The sequence below is a fragment of the Euleptes europaea genome, chromosome 10 (genome assembly GCF_029931775.1).
Source record: "Euleptes europaea isolate rEulEur1 chromosome 10, rEulEur1.hap1, whole genome shotgun sequence".
NCBI lineage: Eukaryota > Metazoa > Chordata > Lepidosauria > Squamata > Sphaerodactylidae > Euleptes > Euleptes europaea.
In genome coordinates, this window is record NC_079321.1 from 29820713 (window position 1) to 29836765 (window position 16053).

The 16053-nt window shown below is 41.9% G+C and overlaps 1 protein-coding gene across 1 annotated transcript in view; it reads left to right on the plus strand.

Moving 5' to 3' along the window:
* Window positions 1–712: 712 nt before the first annotated feature.
* Window positions 713–16053, plus strand: part of MBOAT2 (membrane bound O-acyltransferase domain containing 2) — a 101427-nt gene continuing 86086 nt past the window's right edge. Inside the window, exon 1 of the mRNA XM_056856366.1 lies at window positions 713–809. Coding sequence (XP_056712344.1) covers window positions 738–809 — 72 coding nt within the window. The 5' untranslated portion in view covers window positions 713–737. The remainder of the gene's footprint in view (window positions 810–16053) is intronic.

Genomic DNA, 16053 nt, shown 5'->3' on the forward strand with positions numbered 1-16053 from the left:
CCTTATTTATACTTTGTATTAATTTTTATATCAGGCATTGATTTAATAACGTTGGATACGACAGGAACAGGTTGGTTAAAATAATATTGGGATTAGCTCCGTTAGCAAAAGTTGACACAATTTATTTTTAGATGGGAGAGGGGGGGAAGTCATTTTATGGTTAAATTAGAGGCATTACTTGTTTTAACTGTTTATGGTTACTGTTCTATTGTTTTTGTCGATACGTTAAAGGAAGAAAATAAAAAAAATATTATAATATTTATAATTATTATTATAACATTTATAATTATTATTATATTAAAAAAAACACAACCCCAGTGGGAGCGCTCCCACCCGCCGCCTCGCCCGCACGCCCAGAACAAGGGCACCCGCCTGGGACCCCTTCGCCCCGCCCCGGCTGGCCCGCGATTGGCCCCGCTCGCCTCCCCTCCGCGCCACCCTCCCCGCCTATTCCGACAACAGCCGAAAGGCTCCGACGCCGCCGCACCGCGATTCGCCCGTCACTCAACGGCGGGGGGCGCGCGGCGATTGGGCGGCGCGGCTGCCACTCCGCGAGCCTCCTTGTTGTCACGACGCCGCTCCCGGCTGGGCTCTTCCCATCCCCGCGCTGCCTTAGCCGCCGCCGCCGCTACTGATGTGCCGGGCATAAGGGCGAGCGGGCGGGCGGTGGCGGCTGCGGCCCCCTTTCCACTTTCCCCTCCTCCTCCTCCGGAGTTGGGGAAGCGCCTTCTTTCGCCATGGCCACCAGCACCACCGGTTCCACGCTGCTGCAGCCTCTCAGCAACGCCGTGCGGCTACCCATAGACCAGGTGAGGACCCCGGGCATCCGGCGGCGCCTTTGCAATTGCAGGGGGAGGTGGAGAGAGAGGGCTGGGGGGGGGGAATAATTCGGGGAGGGGGCGGAGGGTTTCCCTTCGCGCTCCCTTACCTTATCCCCTCCCCCTCGTTCGAGCAGGCGATCCCTCCTTCTTCCCTTCCACCTCATCACGACCCCACCCCACGTTGCATCTTGCAAAATACAGGGCTTTTTAATCCGCAGGTTTGATTGGGTGGGGGAGGAAAACGTGGGTGTGCAACTATTTCTCGTGCGTGTCCGGGCTGTGGGCTGTGTTATGCACAAAGGTCTGGAGGAGAGGAGGGGGGGATGGAGGAGAGGCAGTGTCTTTTTACACACACCCCCATTTTTTTTGTGTGTATGTGCCATCATGTTCTTAAGGGTGTGTAATGGGTGGTTGCATGAGTGCAGTTCACTCCTCTGATAAACCCTCCGGGGATGCAAAACGCTGTATGGAAATCTGTGTATGGCTTTGAACGTGCAATTAAGCACCTCGAGGTGCTGTTGGGACTTTAAAAAAAATGGTTACAGGTGTTACGGTAATAAACAATACACCTAAAACGCCGTTTCAGAAATCCCAGGCAATGTATATGCAGTCTTAAGGCAAGGTAGTTACAGCACAAGCTGATCATATTTACTCAGAAGGAAGTCTCGTTCTATTAAATGAGGCTTACTCCCAGGTAAGCGGTTTTTAGGATTGCAGCCTGAGTTGCTTACTTTGTGCTCAGCCTTTTAGAACAGCAAATAGCTACAATCCTGGTTGTGTTGAAGTCTCTGGGATGGGGGGGGGGGAGTGAGGATCTCCTCTGTTTCAGTGTAGCCCCAGAAAGCTGTAACAGTATCACCCTTTTTTCACTAGTCTATACAAGGGATTTCAGTGGTTTGGTATGTAGCAAGCCTTTAACAGGTTGCAGTTAATGGGTGGGGTATGCTGTAGAGCAGTGGCATATATTTATTTTATCTCTGTGTCTGAATGAATACAGTATATTGGGATAGCTTTGCCTACAAGCAGTGTAGGGCACACTGTTGTATCTTGCCAGCAAAGCAGAAACTGTTGTGAAGTCCATGGATGTTGCAAGTAAAGTATGTGTGACAGCAAGATGCACAATGCCTGTGTGGAAACTGAGGCATACAAAACAAACTATTTGCCTGGTACTATAAAATAAAGGGGCAATATGGCTTCAGTTTACAGGCTGCCTGATGGACATGCTTGTCTAGAGACACCAATTTTAAGGACTTTTGAAACAGTACATCTCATACATTGACTAGAAGAAGGCTTAGAAACTAACTCGATTTTTAACCCCCCCCAAATGCTCTCTGATTCCTAAACATGCATACCATTAAAATGCTCTAAGCAGGCCATATAAACATGCATTTTTTGAAAAGAAATAAAAAGAAAACTTATCTTAGTAAAGGTTAAGTCCCTATTAACACAGGAAACATTTTTTCAACATCATAATATTTACTGAAGAGCAGTAATAGCTTCAAACAACTTTAGTAATATATTCTGTGTGGAGTTGAGTGACTTGTACATTCAGTATATTGGAAGATCAGTGTGATTGCAAAAGTTTAATGAAGAGGTCAAAGCTGGGGATGTGAAACCTATTCTGTTATATTCAGCTCCCACTTTGCTCAAAGGTATTTGGACAGATTAGGGACTTTATATAGCTTATTTGAATAGCAATGCTTTGAGGGAACAGACTCCTCCATATATGGTTTAGAGTGATTCTGTTCTGTGCTGGGTCCTTTCATTTATGTTGATTTCAGTGGAAAAAAATTTTTTTGCATTGGAATCAATGAGGCACAATTGATTTACTTAATTTGTACCCAGCATTTCTCCCCAGTGGGGTCCCAAGCAGCTTCTATTATTCTTCCCTCCTTCATTGTAACCTAACAACAACCTTGTGTGTGATAGCTTAGGCTGAGAGTGTGTGATTGGGCCAAGGTCACCCAGCAGTCTTCCATGGCATAGTGGGAATTCAAACCTGGGTCTCCCAGATCTTAGTCTGACGCTCTTGTCAGTACACCACACGTATTGAGTGTGAAACTCAGCAGAATTTAACTTTATCTGAGTTGCAGCCACTAGGTGTAAGCCATATTCCATCCCCCCTGCCCCCAATACAAGTAGAGTTTAAGCAGCTGAATGTGTATGGTCACGTCTTGTTTGTGAGGTTAGTTTACTGTGGGTACGCTGGTATTGCAAATACATCACTGTGAAGGGCAGAATCCTGTTTGGCTATAACATTCTAACCTGTGCCCACTGGATGTTTAGGAGCATGTTTACTGCAATAAATACTTGTATAGCAGATATGTACCTGCAGCAAACATGGCTGCTGTGTAGAAGTATGAAATGGTTAAATCTGTGAAAGACAGAAAGATTCTTAGCAGCAAGGGCCAGAAGACTGGGCTTATGACTTATCATATATCTGTGTAAAAAGTGTGAGTTAGGTGTTGTATTTCTTTTTAAACTGAGGCATGAGTATTTTCAGTCAAGAATTGTCAGCACAGCATTTTAAAATTCTGTGATAAGTGCTAGTTTTACTACTGTTTGGACCACTGAGAAATAAGTTTCCTTCTATTGGTTGTTGAGGCAGGATTATGCTCTTCTGATGCTGAGCGTAGTACAGTATAGACAGAAGAATATCCAAATGAAGCCGCTTTGTTTCCAGAGTACCAGAATTAAAAACACACACACATACCACCAGCAACAGAGAGGAACTTACAGATGCTATTGGAGGACTGCTGAAGATTTGTAACTGTAAAAATAGAAATGGGCGTGCTGGTAAAAAGCATGTTAAGTCTCTGCTTGGACTTCCTTTGACAGTTTGATGCTCTGTAGTTTAGTAAAGCAGCGTGATTTAATGTTGCCTCTTGATGCTTCTTGGACTGGTGGCAAGTCCTCACCTATCCTGCAAGCGTTTGAGTTAAGAGTGTAAGAGCTTTGCTGAATCAGGCCACACATAGTCTTAACTAGTCCAGTATTCTGTTTCACACACCAGACTTCATCAGGAAGCCCCAGAAGCTGGGCAAAAGGGCAATGGCTGTCCCGACACCTGGTGTTCAGTAGTACTGTGCTTCTGTGTGTAGCATGTCCCTTTCACTTCACCTTGTTATTGGTTCATCCAGACCCCTCCAGTGGTATCCCAGGGTCTCCTCTGGGGCCAGTCTTACTATGACATTTTCCTTTACTGGCTTCTCTGTCTACCTTGTGCCTCTGTGGGTGGGTGAACCGCAGAAACCCGTTCTTCAGACTCCTGATCTTGGGCCCTCATGACTTGTTTCTTATATCCTGCTTCAGAGATCTTTTGACTGTTGCATGTTTGTCCTTGCTTCCCTTATTATCAATAATTATTTTCATTTTTTCCCTCTCCCCACTTCCTCTGTTCTGAAGCAGCAGAATCCCATGCATCCATGTAATGATTGAAACTAGTGTTGCAACTTGGATAGCTATCATTAGTTTTCTAGCAATGTGCTATGAAGTAAGAAAAGGACTTGTTTTGCCATTTTCCACATGCAGATTGATCTCTTGGTAGACAATAGTAACGTTTCCTGTCCATTTTTCAAAAATAGTGTATCTTTCTGCGTTGTTTTCTACTTTTGTAATACCATTTTCTGCATTGTATGACACATGTCTAATACTACTTTGGCTTTGTTTAAGATTTCTGTACTCCTTGCCCTCCTACATTGCTTATTAGATGCCTCATCCTATTAATTGTACTGATTCACACTGTAATCCAACTTGAGTCTCAATAAGAGAGGCGGCATAAAAATGTTTTAAATAAAATAAATATTTTAAAGCATGTTTTTGCACTAATAAATTTGAAACAGTCATCATATTGACCAGCAGTAAAGATACTAAAGTTTTCATTGAATTGTTGGGAAGATGGTATGAAGCTGGCAGTAGAAAATGCCCTGGCTTAATTTTAATTCATATGGAACTGAACTGTCTGATTTTCTTCCTTTTACTTGTATTGGTGATCAAGAGCCACATTCAAGAGCTGTCCCAACATCTAAGGTTTTAAATGGGTTGAATGACTTGTCTTGGATGTTAACAATTGATAAACTTCCCACCTAATACTCAGAGTTACCTCTGCCTGATTCCAGCCTCTTCCTGCCTTTTTCCCATGGGTGGGACTTCCCTGTTAGTTCAGAAGGATCGGCAGGCTTTTTGCTTTGCTCATGTTCTGTGTAACCCTGATGACTATGGAAGATAGAAATCCTTTTTAGCAATGCCGCTTTTTGGTTGCCATAGAAATGGGCAACTAGTTGATAGACAAGAGGTGTTGTGAAGCTTCTAAGGCCAGTGGAGAAGAAAAGCTGCCATGTTAGACTCAACAGACCAGGCCTTGCAGTCCTCAGGGCAGGGGAGGAGCGGGGAGGGAAGCAGGGGGGAACAGATACACATAGGAACCCATTTGGGGTAAAACAGGTTACAGCTTCATTGACTACAGCCACTGGTGCATTGGCATGGCATAGGGCACAGATCCAGGAATCAATGGAATCCTTTCCAGCCCACTTGCTGAGGGTAAACCTGGAATGGCAAGTTCTGTGGTCCTTCATGGGCGCAACCCTCTGCTTGGCCTCCTTTGCCACTTGTGAGTGGAGCCAAGCGTCAGCCCCCAAGCTGGTCGTGTCGCTGCATGGCTTAAGGGGGTCCCCACCTGGGGCAGGTGTGCAGGCACAGCCTCCCCCCAAATTGGATCTGTTCCAATGCTTAGAATACCTCCAAAACTGTGGCAAGAAATAACACAATACAACTGCGCTACAAAACATGCAATGGAGGGAGGGACGGAGGGGTGACCGAAGCCAACTGGGCGCAAGCCCAGCAGCCACGTGGCTCTGTAAGGGAGAGGGCCATATCAGCGGGAACGCCCCGTCCCTCAGGTCTTTCCCTGGTCCATCCGTCCTGGCTGATGCAGACAGCTGGCTATTGGTCAGCTGGGCTCCACCCATGAGGCCAGCAGCCATGCCCGCACAACCTCACACTGCTGTTGGGGAGCAAAACCTCCTTCCCAGTCCCACCCCTCAACCTACAGCTGCAAAACAGCCCCAGGTATGTCCAGGGATGTGCCAAACTGCCTCTTGCTTGGAGCAAGTTATTTTGAACTCCAAATCTGGAAACTCGGGAATGCATCCAACCCAAAATGACAGCAGCTGGGGAAAACCAGGTGCAAAAAGGGTCACTGGAGGGACAATTCTGTAAGAAATGAACATATCCTATATAATAGAAGCATTGAGCTTTCACTTGTACAGATGCAAAGCAATACTGTATGTATAAATGCAGATGTGTGGTCTGTCTGCAAGGATGATACAACTTCAGAGAGTAGCTTATATGATGAAACATATTAAATAGCTGCGATCACATATGGAAGGTGGAAACTGCACTGTAAACTGGGTGTTTTTGCAGACCATCTCCAGTTTAGTTTAACAGCTCTGTACCTACTGAAAGCTCATTTACACAGATGAAAATCTCGTCTCTGGCTTTGTCCAATAACAGCCAGTGCAGTAATAGTACTCTTACTAAACCTGAATGGAGTTGCGAAGAAAATGTATAAAAGATGTCCCAACTGTAATGGTCTTGCACTATTGTATGGCCTCGCCTGTTTCATTCCACACTGCCACAATCCATGGGTAACTTGCGGGTGCCGGGCACACTTACCCGGCAAGTCTGTTGCTCAGTACCTGTCTGGCATCTCTTTTGAAGGCCAGACATTCTGTTTATCTAAATCCAGACTATGGTCTTTTGAGCCCCATTCAAGTGTTAGCAATTCCACTCTCTTGCCATTCCAAGGCAAGATGGATCTTCTAAGATGATGGAGCTTGCAGCAGCCAATGCATCTTCTAAAACCATGTCCTGAAGTGTGGGGACAGACCTTGCAACTTCCCACTGCTTGTCTGGGTGGCAGTCCTTTTTCAAATATTTCTAAATGCTGCCAATTATACACTGCCAACAGCATACGATTTACGGAAGTATTGTAATGGGGATGGGGGAGAGACTGGTGTATAAGATGATGTGGATAATGGGGTGGTGTTGCTAACTTTTGCTGAAGACTGTCCATATTTTTAAAAATAATTAAATGTAGTTTGAGAGGCTTCACTTTACATGGTGTGTGCATGTGTATTTCTTCCATTCCACAGTTGCTTTGGGTCATGCAGGATATAGGAAGGTGCAGGTCCTGTTTGCGCTTTAAAACTGCCTTCACCTTTAAAAAAAAAAAGCCAGCTATTATCTGTTTGTTTCCTCTGAATATTTTGTGAAGCCTGGGTTTGGGAAGGAAGAGTAACAGATTCTATAGAGGTGGAGCACTTCTTGGGTGTAATCTAAATCTGAAACATTTGTGTTCTGGTTGTTGTACATTTTTAGGTTCAAAACGGGCAGTAACACATTAGCATAGCATATTTAAAATACTTATCCTTTGATAATAATGATTCAGGAGGCAAGAAGAAATTTCAAACTTTAACGTTGCTGCCCATAATGAATTTATTTTGGGGCTCTATATGAAACATTTTAAAGTTGTATTGGACGTAGACAGGGTGTTTAAAATATTAGAATGGTGTAGTCCTCTAACTTTTAAAGCGTATTTTTAAAAAATTGTTTGGCCTTAATAAAAATTATATTTTTCAAACACAAATTTTTGAGTTCAGTTTATCCTTTGGCGATGTTTAGAGAATGAATTGAGATGTTTCTGAGTTTGTTTTGAGGATGTTACTGCTTGGGGAAACAGTGAAGTCTTCCGGTTTCTGTATGAGGAAGACACAGAACAAACTGGAGGCATGTCAGTTCAAGAACTCAGAAAATGAGAAATCCCCAAAACTGCTTCAGCTGTGTAACATGTAATGAAGTATTCCAAAGTAAATGGCACATGATGGCAAATGCTACTTTCTGGGATTATCCAATGATTGGTGGTGGGAAGTGCTGTCAAGTCTCAGCTGATTTATGGCAACCTCACAGGGTTTTCTAGGCAAGAGATGCTCAGAGGTGGTTTGTCATTGCCTTCCTTTGCGTTGCAACCCTGGACTTCCTTGGTGGGCTCTCATCCAAATTCGGACTGGGGCCGACCCTGCTTAGCTTCCAAGATGTGACGAGACGGGGCTACCCTGGGCTATCCAGGTCAGGTCACCCGATGATTATATTGTTAAATTTAAGTAACGTTTGACGCTAGTGCGCATATGCTATCCATAGTTTTGAGTTGGGGGGTTCAAGAATCAAGCAGGGTTTTGCATAGTACTGAATACTGAGGCTCTAAAAAATCATTTATATTCCACCTTTCTCCAATGGGGAACCAAAGCAGCTTACCTCGTTCTCTTCCCCATTTTATCCACACAACAACGCTATGAAGTAGATTAGGCTAAAAGTGTATGACTCCAGGTCACCCTTTAACCTTCCAAGCCGGAGTGGGGTTTGAACCTAGATCTCCCAAATCTAGTCTTTACATAGTTATAGTATCGTAATGCATTATCTCTCTCCTGTTAACTTTGTTAATGTATCAACAAACTTCAATCCAGTTTAACACAAATTGCTCAACTGCCTCCTGTCACTAATTTTAACCACGCATGTCATCTTTGTGAACATCGCTCTTCAATTTTTCTGTTTATATTATACTCAGTGGAGGAAAGTCAAGGTTCCCTGGGCTTGTTGTTGGGAGGTGCTGTTTGGTAGTCAGCTTCAGTGCAATGTTTATTTATTTTGTTATGTTATACAAAATTTATACCCTGCCTTTCTGCTAGCACAAGGATCACCAGTACGTTGTGAAGGATGCATCTTGCACCTTTTCCATTCACCATGGTAAAGAGCAGGTGCCTGATTTCTCTTCAAGTGCCAGAATCCACAAGTGTGCACTTTTATATGATTGATAGAAAAAATATAATCAGGAAGGAACTCTGAGGACAGATGCAAACCAGATTACAGAAACAGAAGATATGCCTTCATGCTTTCCCCCCCCACTCTTCCCCCTACACACCATACAAATGTAAGTTAGTCAGTCTTTATAATGACCCACAAGCCGTTCAGAAGCAGAATGAAACAGATAAAATAATATAATATTAATTAATTAATAATATAATATTAATTTTCTACATAAAATATCTCCATGCATCACTCGCCCTAATATATCTAACAGTTAAAAAGTTAGGAGGATCTAAGTAAATTATCCACTGAATGTTATCTCAGCCCATATTTTCATTGCAGAACACAGAACATAAGAAAGGCCTTGCTGGATCAGACCAAGGCCCATCAAGTCCAGCAGTCTGTTCACACAGTGGCCAACCAGGTGCTTCTAGGAAGCCACTAACAAGACGACTGCAACAGCACCATCCTACCACTAATAGGCATCCTCTGATACTAGAGAGAATAGGTATGCAGCATGACTAGTATCCATTCTAACTTCACAGAAACTTCACCACAGATACAGTAGTTCTTTTGTCAACCCCTGCCAATAAGATTTTGAGAGTCTTCTGCTCAGAGAATAGTTTTTTATCAGCCAACACAAGTTCTAATAAATCCAAGCATGCCTGTATATAGAATCTGGGGTGGAATCTACAGTGAACACATGAACCAATGTCTCAATTAGGTTAACAGAGCAAGGATAAAAATCTACAATTAGATGGAATGTTTTTGTATCTTCCTGTCAAGAATCATAGAGTTGGAAGGGTCATCTAGTCCAACCCCCTGCCCAATGCAGGAAATTAACAACTACCTCCCCCCCACATCCCCAGTGACCCCAACCCCAACATGCAGGATCCCACAATCGAAACACTCCTGACAGAGTGCAGGTGGTAACATGTTAAATCTAACCAGCATGAAGACATGGTGATACCATGGAACTGTTAATATAGATAGGTAAGGTACATATTGATGTGGGGTTAAATACTAATGGAGCACACACCATGGGCTTTAACCAATGTTTCTTAGAAATCAATATCCTTTATATGGTCATTAGTCACTAAATTAGCTTTATTTAACCCCATAGATTGTTTTAAAGTTATTTATTAAACAATACGATGGAAACAATATACAACAAAATACATGTAACAAAAACATGTATAAACTACATAAGAACTGGGCCCCGAAACTAGAGAATACATTGCAAAAACTAAACTAGAACTGTAGAGCCACCCAATGAAATGGTGCAATCCACAGAATGGGCAGAACAATGAAAACTGCCCAAACCACAAAAGTGTGAGAACATTCCCCCCTTCTTTCCCCTTTCAATTTATTGATTTGCTTAGCTTAATGGACACACATACTCACATATGGATTCTACCAGGGGCTTACAAAGAATTAGAGTTAAAAGCAATCACATTGAAAAAGTATGCATCTTACTTCCTAATTATTAAATTAGATTGTTAAAGGGCTGTGTGTGACCAAAAGTGGTCAATTTCTAACCTATTGGGTTGAGCCAAGTTGGAGTATAAGGATCAGTCATTAGGCTGTAAAGAAATTTGTTCTGATCACTGATGAAGAAAAGTCAGACTTTAAATCTAAAAGTTGCTATCCAGGTCAAATGTATAAGTGATGTAAGACCAGTTTCTAATCTAAGAAGAAGAGTTGGTTTTTATATGCCGACTTTCTCTACCACTTAAGGGAGACTCAAACCGGCTTACACTCACCTTCCCTTCCCCTCCCCACAACATACATCCTGTGAGGTTGGTGGAGCTGAGAGAGTGTGACTTGCCCAAGGTCACCCAGCTGGCTTTGTGTGTAGGAGTGGGGAAACAAATCCAGTTCACCAGATTACCCTCCACCGCTCATGTGGAGGAGTGGGGAATCAAACCCGGTTCTCCAGATCAGAATCAACAGCTCCAAACCACCGCTCTTAACCACTATACCACCTAGGCTATTTAAGAATTGTTCTCAGGGATTTGAATTAATTAGATAGAAGGAATAACCACCATACAAATGTGAAGGTGGAATCTGGATTAATGTGGTAATATATTTTTAATAAAATAAGCATGATGGTTTTATCCAAATGTGGGCTAGTAATAAAGTTGTGCACTGACCTTTCAGTTTAACAGGTCATATTTTTTTCCTGTGCAAATAACGTAAACTGTAGGTAGGGTATGTGCTTTGTCATGGCTTTACTTGTAAATGCAGATGACAGTTGCGTATTCAGGTGAGTAGCAGTACTGAAGTCATTTAAACTTAATATAATATGCAGACTTTCATGATGTTGCTGACTTTCATGATGTTGCTGAACAGAAGCATTTTATTTGCATAACAAGGTTTTCTCTCTGAAGCTTTCTTTTTGTGTATGCAGGGTCAGAACATTCCTATGCACCTGGTGGTGTGGGTACTAAAACTCTGGTACGAGCTAGCCCAGAGGAATTCGGAAACACATTTTCCACTTGTTAACATGTATTCATACTTGTAATGAATTATATGTAGCAAAGGGAAGAGTGCACTTGCAGCAGATCTTGAAATGTACCTTGAAACATAGGTTTGTTCTATAGCTAGGGAATGGAATATTAAAACTACTTTGTAATTAGAAGATCATGTTGTATTTCAGTCTGACATTGACCTAGGCATTTGAACTAAACCTAGAAAAGAGACATAAAGCACGTTCGCTCTCCAGGACTATGAAGCTCTGTGAGCTTGTAACAAATATGGCCAGAGCAATTTTACACGTTCCACAAACTAGGGAAATTTCACTAGACATGGATGTCGCACTCCATCTGACTTGTTGTTGACTTTGCAAGAAGGGTTATTTTGTTGAAGAGCTTAGGCACAGCAGAGCTCCTGAGTTGTGAAAGACTCAGTGGAGGAGAATGACAAAGATTACTACACGGTTATAGAAATTCAGCATGGTCCAAAGCCTGATCCTGGATGCGTTCATGGTTAAATAGCAAAAACTCCTGCTTTTTAAAATCATAAGAACATTTTTTAAAAATTCCGTCACTTAGGAACATGAGATAAACATGCACATACCCCACCATTTTTTCCCCTTTTTTGAAGAAAAGGGTTTTGTGCCTAGGCACATATGTCTTGTAGAAAAGTTCATTTAATTGGCACTGTAATCAGTCAGTACCATGCTGAAGCTAGCCAGATATGTAAGTGACTTTGAATGGCACACTTGCATTAATGCAGCCCTTGTAAATGTGCATGAGTCTGTCCTGATTCACTTTATGTAAATGATCTGAATTAAGGTAGGCTAATGTGTATGCCAGTGAATATTCTGGGGCCCTTTTAATGCAAGGAATATCAACAGAACAATGGTATTTATTTTACTAAAGTTAAAATTTCTTCTTTTCTCCCTTCCTTTGAGAATTAGAAATTCGTGCAAAATTCAGACACTGCAACAAAGAAATGCAATGCCTGGTGGCCTGAATGAATCAACATCATGAGAAGTGCTGTTTATGTAGAAAACCATGATTTAAATATAGTCTTATTGACTAGTGAGTTTAATCATGAAAATCTAGTCTTACTGATTAGTGATTTAAATTGTTATTTAAATCAAATCCACCCTGCTAGGTGGAAGGAAAACATTGGGCTAAAAGATATACCCCTTCCCTCTGTCTTAGGCTCAGTCTCTATTTGAAAAGAAAGCAGACATTCTGATCTGCTATCCAGATAGCAAGCCAGCCTAGGGCTTTCATTGAGGAGGACAATTATTTTAAACCTCCTTGAACCAAGAGGAAAGGTTGGATATAAATGTTTTAATAAACAAACAAATAAATGACAGACTGGTTTGCTTCCTATTTTCATGAGGTTTTAACGGTTTCATTTTTTTTATAGTTGTGTTTTTGCTGGAGCAGCCTTTGGATGGAAAGGAGCTGGGGGAGGGGCTGAGGCTCAGTGGTAGAGCATATGCTTGGCATGCAGAAGGTCCCAAATTCAATCCCCAGTTAAAGGGACTAGGCAAGTAGGTGCTGTGAAAGACCTCTTCCTGAAACCCTGGAGAGCCGCTGCCAGTCTGAGTAGACAATACTGACTTTGATGGACCAAGGGTCTGACTCAGTATAAGGCAGGTTCATGATGTAGCAGCCTCATATTCACTTAATCCACAAGCTTGTGTTTTAGGTTCAGATTGTTTCCATTTTTCAATAACATTTTCTGTACTGGGTGTCCAGTTTACGGTACAGTTATTTTAAACAAGCTTTATGAATATAGATTCATGTCTAAGATGTTGTTTGCTGCGGGGGACAGATCCTCTGTCCTCCAGTTTTGAAGGACTGAAGCTCACCTGGCTTCCAGATCACTTCAGAGTACTAGCCAAAAAACACACTGATTTATCACTGGGAAGCAATAGCTCTGCTCTAGGACTCTACCCCCATAAGTGCTACCAAGGAGTCCTAATGCAGTCATTATAGTTACTTCCAGTATAAAACTGAACTGGTTTTCACCCTATTTTCTGGTAGATAAGATTTCAGCACAGAAGATCACCACTTCTAGCAGGATCTTTGAATTTTTGTTTACAGTGTGCTTCTAGCCTGTGGACTGTTGAGGTTGCCAAACGTTTTATGCTTCTGGGTTTTACTAACTGATATTTAATTGTTGTTAATTTTAATGGTTTTTTATTTTTATCTTGTTTGTGTGCTGCCTTGAGCATGGTCTCTGAAGCATATAGATTCTGCTTTCAAAGGTAGTAATATCCAGACCTCCAATATCTGGACTGATAAAAAAACGTTTTGGGCAGGCAGGCATTACTCACAGGCCCTCATCAGCACCATTGATGGCTCAGTGTACACAAAATTATTAAAAAAATTGTTTAAAATTACATTCAGGCTATGTGTATAAAGTATATATAAAACATAAATGAATGTTGTGCTTAGACTTTGGCTCCATCCCCAAGATATCTCATTATGTATATGCAAAAATTTCAAAATATTCTAAAATACGGAAAGATCCAAAATACGGACCACTTCTGGTCCCAAGCAGTTCAGATAGGGGATACTCAACCTGTAGTGCAGGAGACTGCTTAGCAGGTTTATGGTGTACTCCTATGCAGTTACTCCACTCTAAGCCCATTGAAATGAATGGGTTTAGACTGGAGAAACTCCCTTGAGGCTTGCACTGGTAATCCCTGATGCATTCAGACTTTATTTTTGTCCTCATAGTGTTAATCTTCAGAAAGGGCTAGTTAATTTGCCTTCATTTTGAAAGTCAGTAATTAGGTTCATTCTTTTTTTTTTTTAAGCGTGCTTTTGTAAGGTGAAAGAAGTCTGATTTTCATGGTAGCAACTGTAATCCCAAATAGGAAAACCTCGTCAACAAAACAAAACCTTTACAAGAGTAGTCACTGTTTCTGGCCTAAGGTGATCAAACTTGCAGAACAGAAATAGAATTGACGTCTTTGTGTGAAATTCTGCAAGTTCAAATGTCTCCTTTCCTTTAGTATTCTTTTAAAAAGCACCTCTAGTTAATGTCCTTGATCTGTAGCCTGCTCAGACTAATCCAGCCAGGGGTTAAGGATTGTGCAGCAGTTTCTCTTCAGTTCTTCAGGTACAGAACAAGTCAGACTATTGGTCCATCTAGCTCAGAGTTGTCGGGTTTGACTGGCAATGACTTTGACAGAAGGCCTTCCCCGTATCTGTTGCCAGAGAATTTTTAAATTGATGACGATAGAGATTGAACTGTGGGCAGGGGGTTAAATCAAAAGCGTGTGTGTGTTTCTGAGCCACTGCTTTCCCTCCTCAACAATTCTCAGGCATTCCAGGGCTGGCAAAGAACTGAAAATGCTCCAGCTTAGCACGGCATGTTAAGAGAAAAAAAAGGGTTGAAAGTGAAATCTATCTGCTCCAATTATGAGAGTTCACTGAATCCTGGAGGTTGATTTCCTGTTGATTCCCTCCTTCACAATTCTTTGTGGTCCCCTAGCTTGTTATATATAATAGAGAAAAAAATCCCTTTAGTAAAAACGGTATTGACTCGATATGGTATTATCATTTGTGCTCTTTATATGGCGCAACATATTTATCTACCTCAGTAGAGCTGTAACAGAAGTGGGTCAGGTCCTGAATTAATGTCTTCCAATACTGCATGTTGGCTTGAGGTGGGGAAAGCATTCGGTGTACGCATTTGGGAGAAACTCTGAAGGGAACTTTTATTCTTTATTAATGGGAAATGTATAGGAGTTGAAGGTCAAATTTTATATACAGTCAATGGTAAAATAAGGTAGTATTGGCATTTGAGATTTTAAAAAAAACTGTACGTTGTTTATAGATGGGTATAAAATTTCTCCACTGAAATGAGATGCTCTTTGTAATACAACTGAATTTTCTATTTCTGATTTCACCGGATTTTTATTAAGTCATAGGTATAGCTTTTCTTTGGCAGCTAACATTTTATGAGCTGCCTTATTCTGTCTCCTCAATAAGTACCAGCCTTGGATTTTACTGCCTTGCATATATGTATGCCACTGGGACCACAAAGACAAGAGCTGTCAAGATACCTGGGCTCAGTGGGATGTGATTAATTAAACACGTTTCATAAGAACAGCACTTGTTCTAGGAAACTGCTAGAACAGTGTCCTCACATTTATTAGTAAGGATTGCTTTTGCAAGTAATTTGCAAACTATATACAGCTGCATTTAAAGTAGACTTGAAATGTGTCAGACAAATTGGGTTCAGTAGATATCAGCCAGTATTTCTGCATATATGCATAACGCAGTTTAGGTTAAAAGGTAAAGGTAGTCCCCTGTGCAAGCAGTGGGTCATAACTGACCCATGGGGTGACGTCACATCATGTTTACTAGGCAGACTATGTTTACAGGGTGGTTTGCCATTGCCTTCCCCAGTCGCCTACACTTTACCCCCAGCAAGCTGGGTACTCATTTTATTGACCTCGGAAGGATGGAAGGCTGAGTCAACTTTGAGCTGTCTACCTTAAACCAACTTCCATCGGGTTCGAACTCAGGTCGTGAGCAGAGCTTGGACTGCAGTACTACATCTTACCACTCTGTGCCATGGGGCATTGGCTAAATATCATGCCTATATTTTGATGCTGCATTTGTACAGAGGAGAAGTGCTTGGCGCTCATCTAGTGTTACATAGCCTCTTTTCTGCCTTGTACAGTTTCTTCTGTGGTGACTTTTCCAATCTGGTTTATTGTGGATATATCTAGGAAGTAGAATGTGCATCTGTGATGGTAATTGATGGTGCTATGTCTGATGTGACCCTCTGTCATCTTTCACTGATACTTTGTTTTCTAGACCTTGAGGCAGCGGTCAGAAACTGTAGATCTTGGGCTAGAACACTGGGCAAGGTGCCACATTGTCTTCAA